We start from the raw sequence: 5,000 nt of genomic DNA on the forward strand, positions 1-5,000 counted from the left end.
TAAATTAATGTTACTGTTAGTTACCACATACCAGTAAAGAAGATTTCTGTTGGGTAATTGGTACATAATAATAATTGTTCTTGTTGTAGTTTATTAATGAGTACCTTTGTAAAACATTAAGAATTTTACAATCTACCCATCTAAGATTGTTTCTAAGAAGGACAGGGTTTAGAAGTCAAGGGAAATGTGTGTGGTAAAAAAATCAACCTATTGTTCTGTAGACAGGTAAAAGTCACTATATAAAAATAATATAATGTCACTCCACTTTCTCCATCTCAGTTGAATCCTCCAGTTGTTTCCTTATCTCAACTACCCTCTCCTGACAGACAGAATATTAAGTCTTTAATTGCCTTTACCCTAGTACTTTGCATGATTGATTTAAAGTTTTCTTAGAAATATGCATTTGATTATTTCGTGAAACTATACTATTAGCATCTCTCGAAACACTAAAAGAACCATGCAAGGAGCTAGAGTACCTAATATATAGTTATAATATAACATGTCTGTGATGTTGTGAGGGTGGACAGCTCTTGTGAGGTTACATAACATTGAATTAAGTTAGGCTTGATTAAGTTTGGTTAGGTAGGTCTGTGAGTGTTACCTAATCTAATTTAAACTTAAGTAACCTAACCTAATCTCACATAAGCCATATAGGACACGATAAGTTTGGTTAGGTTACTTTATTTTAGTTTAGATTAGGTTATATCAGATTGAATTAGGTTAGGTTTGTCTGTGACTTATTTACCTAACCTAATCTAACCAAACCTAACCTAACCTAACCTAACCTAGCCTAACCTAACCTAATCTAATCAAACCAATCCCATCCTATCCAAAGCTGACCAAACCTCACAACAACTGTTCCCCACTTTAAAACATCACAGACATGCTGACCAGTAATGTTTCTATAATCTTTCATTGTTTTTTAATGATTAGAGAGGAAGTGTTATTCTATAGTTTTATCCTGAAATTTATTAGTTCTTACCATTCTTCATAAGAACAACAGCAATTAGGCTACAATATTTCTTTAATTTTTGTTTATGTAGCTTTTATAGATGATAATTTATCAGTATGAAATTATGGTATGGTATCTTTCTTCTACTGTGCAGTGCAGGAAAAATAAATGAAAATATGTAACTTTTTTATGTCTAATGTTGTGAAATAATTTCAGGGCCAAGAAGTTTGTTAGTGACCAGAAGAAAAAACTGTGTCGAACAGGAGGTGGTCCTCCAAGTCCAGTCGTCAAGCCAGACCCTGTATTGGAGAAAATCCTTGCTCTCATCGCAGACGAGCTAGAACTGGACCCAAACCACAATGACAGTGACAGATGGCCAACAGGTTGGTTCCATTAAGTAATAAATTTTCTGTTTTACATATCACATTTCTGTTCTTAATGTGATATTGAGTTCTAGTATATTCATACTTGCAAATATTTCAGATGCTATCCTTATTTTTGCAAATTATTCATCACTTTGGAGCAGTGGTTTCGATAATTTTCTTGTTCTTAACCCAGTTTTCATGTAAACTTGATTAATATTATGGAACTCTTTGGTTTGGCTTAATCCGGTAAAATATTTCACCACATGGTCATGCAGCATACTCAGACGACTCTAAAACTGTTTTGTAGCATAGAGACCAACTATTCTGTAGACAAAATTGGTGTTTTCATGTAAACTTGCCTTAAAATTAAGAGCTTCCTTGAAAAAATGGTGTGCATGTGCAGAAAATACCCTGATATGACGGACCTACTTTGGTTTACATGGAATTTGTCTGACAGAAGACCCACCCAGACTTGACAAATTCCAGATAAAGCAGAAGTTTGTGGCTGATAATAGATCTGTCAAGGCCTTAGAAAATCTGTATTGACCAGAAACCATCTTGTTTAGAGAGGGTTGAACATTATTATGCATCTTGTAACTATATTGCTCGTTCAATGGAAGAGGGTATCCAGTCATATAGTTAAACACTATACTGTAAACAACCATACTGTTACTTTCATTAATGTTATTTGTTTGTTCACAGATGTCACTGTTGTTGTTATTAATGAGAAGGGAGAGCAGTTGGATGAGCCGATGGCCATGACTGAACAGCCATCCACAGCATGCTCAGTGCCTATTTTGCTCATGCCTGCCAGAGGAAATGATAGTGCACCTGCTGCTTGCACCTCTTTTGTTGAGTCATCGGGAACTGCAGCTTTGCTCTACAGTCCTGCCATCCACAGCACACCTCTTCCTTTAACTTCTAAGGACGTTCGTGGAACTGTAGTGTCATCCTCAAGCTCCTCCAACCACTGTACACCACTTTCTTCAACCTCTGTTGAGGTACCTGCAACAGTAGCTTCAATTTGTAGCACACCTCTTCCTTCCACCTCTGTTTTGGAATCGGTACCAGTTACCTTTCCAAGTGAATTGTCACCAATACAGTCTTCCAGTGCGAGAGGAAAAGTGAGTGGGAAAAAGTTTAAAGCAGAGAAAAGGCAAGTGGAAGACAATGTTGGCAGAGAGTCCTATGAAATGTTGTCAAAGTTTCAAAAGGAAGAACATGAAATAGTGATGCAAATTCATAAACAAAACTTAGAAAATAAAAAGATGGAAGGGGACTGTCTATGCCAAGCAATGAAAATTATGTCTTCTATACATTCAAGAGTTGAAGACACTGGAAGATGTGCATGCAGCTGCAGGTGCATTTGTAGATTTCTTGGACAATTCTAGAAATGATAAGGCATAAATTTGTTTTGTGGTGTTGCTGTAAGATCAAGATCCAAAGTTTCTTTACTCACCCAGTTTAGTACAAACACTTATAATATATATATATATATATATATATATATATATATATATATATATATATATATATATATATATATATATATATATATATATATATATATATAGTAATCTCAGTGCTTTGTTTGAGGTATCATTATATTTTTTTGAAATAGTACATGGATTCATGTATTCATGTGATATAGGACTGTGATTTATTATATAATTACTATATAAGGGCAATGGCCATTAATAACTAGTCTCCTTTTTTACACCCCCAATTTAGTATAAACACTTAGATAACACTTAGATAATCTCTGTGCTTCATTAGTGATGTGATCATTAAAGGATTTTTTCAATAAGACATACATTCTTGTGATATATGACTGTGATTTATAAATAGAGGTAAAGATCATTAAAACCTTGTCTTTTTCCTCAATATGTATATTTATTTACATTGGATAATAAATTACTATACAGTTAACCACTGAAGTTTTATTACTACACACACACACACACACACACACACTAAAACTACAGTATATAATTGATTTTTCCTTTTCTGTTGCAGTAAAATATGATTACTCTATTCGATGGTGATAAAATACGTGATTCTATTTTTGAGAAAAATATCTATTACTTAGTGTTGTCATTTACCATAACTGTATAGCAACTAGTGTATTTTCGTAAAGTGTTTATAGTCATATTGTATACAAAGTAAAATCAAACTCATCAAGGTAAGGAATGGGAATTACAAGTACATTTTTCTGAGTAACAGTGCACATAAAAAAAGAAATAGCAAAAATACCTTAGATTCGTACATATTTGAATACTATTTTGGATAACACTTATAATCAGTTATATGTACACATATAGTTTAGAGGGAATGCTCTTGAACACCTGGTGTAATATTTGGTAGTGTGGTATGTGTGAGATAGGATGTGTCTGTCCACTTGGGTGTTTACCAGATACATGGATGGAGTAATGAAAGAGGTTAATACAAGAGTATGGAGGAGATACCATATTTGTGTGGCTGAATCAAACCATCCTGTGTTATCAGAAGTATGTTCTGATATATCTAGCCCTTTCAGCTTGTTGTGCTGCATTATTGTTAGCAATGGCTGCTTCTGGGTCAACACCATGATTATCTGCATTTGAATCATCCGAATCTGCATTGTCTGATTCAAGAAGATGATTTGGGAGTGGCACATTCCTCTGAATTGCAAAATTATGTAGCACAACTGCTGCTACAATAATGTTTTTTGTGGTGTCTAAAGCCATGTAAAGATGCTTGCCCAAGCAAATAAAGCGTCTTTTTAAGACACCAAATGCACATTCTATTTTATTTCTTGTTTTAATGTGTGCCTCATTATACGCTGTTTCACTTTGGTTGCTGGGATTCATTAGTGGAGTAAACAGATAACTACGGCAAGGGTAACCCATGCCCCCTAACAACTTACCCTTGTGCATGCCTTGCTCAAATTCATGCCATAACAAACTGTTGTTAAAAATGTTGCTGTCATGGGCACTACCCCACCATCTTGCAACAATATTAAAAAAAGGTTAAATCTGGTCCACATACAGCTTGACAGTTAAGGGAGAAGATACCTTTTCTATTGCGGTACAGTTCTGGATTCTCACAAGCTGGTCGCAGAATGTGAATTTGAGAGTGTGTGGTGTGTTCTGAGTGCGTTTGGCTGTGTTAGGAGCGTATTCTGTGGTGATATGCATGATTTAGATGTTTTAAGCGTGTTTGGGTGTGTTTGGATGAGTTTTTTGGGTAGTCGAGTGTTTTGAGTGTGTTTTTGGATGTTTTGAGTGTGTTTGGGTGAGTTTTGTGGGTAGTTTGGGGTGTTGAGAGCGTTTTGAATGTGTTTTGGATGTGTTTGGGTGAGTTTTGCACTCTCTTCTTCCTAGGGAAGAAAAGTGCAGGACATTTCAATGTTTATAATGTGTTTTATAAATTGTAACTACTGAGAGAGAGAGAGAGAGAGAGAGAGAGAGAGAGAGAGAGAGAGAGAGAGAGAGAGAGAGAGAGAGAGAGAGAGAGAGATAACAAGCAATAACACACACACACACACACACACACACACAAACCAATGCATTCATAAACATTCAAATTTCCCGCACTTTTTCAATCCCTAGGAAGGAGAGAAATTGAGATAAGACTGGACATCCTACAAAGCTTAACATTTCTGCCAATATTACAGGATGGAGAGCTTAGGATACAACACGGAG

General features: G+C 35.4%; 2 protein-coding genes across 11 annotated transcripts in view; one reads left to right on the plus strand and one right to left on the minus strand.

The window, feature by feature from the left end:
* LOC135093309 (uncharacterized) overlaps positions 1–3,246 on the plus strand; it is a 21,547-nt gene extending 18,301 nt beyond the window's left edge. For all 10 annotated transcript variants that reach the window (XM_063992461.1, XM_063992460.1, XM_063992462.1 and 7 more), the window contains 2 exons: positions 1,169–1,335; positions 2,020–3,246. In XM_063992461.1, the coding sequence (XP_063848531.1) occupies positions 1,169–1,335; positions 2,020–2,708 (856 nt within the window). In that variant the 3' untranslated portion in view covers positions 2,709–3,246. The remainder of the gene's footprint in view (positions 1–1,168; positions 1,336–2,019) is intronic.
* Positions 3,247–3,620: 374 nt separating this feature from the next.
* The window catches only part of LOC135093193 (putative nuclease HARBI1), a 7,642-nt gene continuing 6,262 nt past the window's right edge, over positions 3,621–5,000 (minus strand). Inside the window, exons 3-5 of the mRNA XM_063992168.1 lie at positions 4,371–4,406; positions 3,846–3,940; positions 3,621–3,662 (exon numbers count right to left, since the gene is read on the minus strand). Of these exons, the coding sequence (XP_063848238.1) occupies positions 3,621–3,662; positions 3,846–3,940; positions 4,371–4,406 (173 nt within the window). The remainder of the gene's footprint in view (positions 3,663–3,845; positions 3,941–4,370; positions 4,407–5,000) is intronic.

The sequence above is a fragment of the Scylla paramamosain genome, chromosome 42, assembly GCF_035594125.1.
Source record: "Scylla paramamosain isolate STU-SP2022 chromosome 42, ASM3559412v1, whole genome shotgun sequence".
NCBI classification, from domain to species: domain Eukaryota; kingdom Metazoa; phylum Arthropoda; class Malacostraca; order Decapoda; family Portunidae; genus Scylla; species Scylla paramamosain.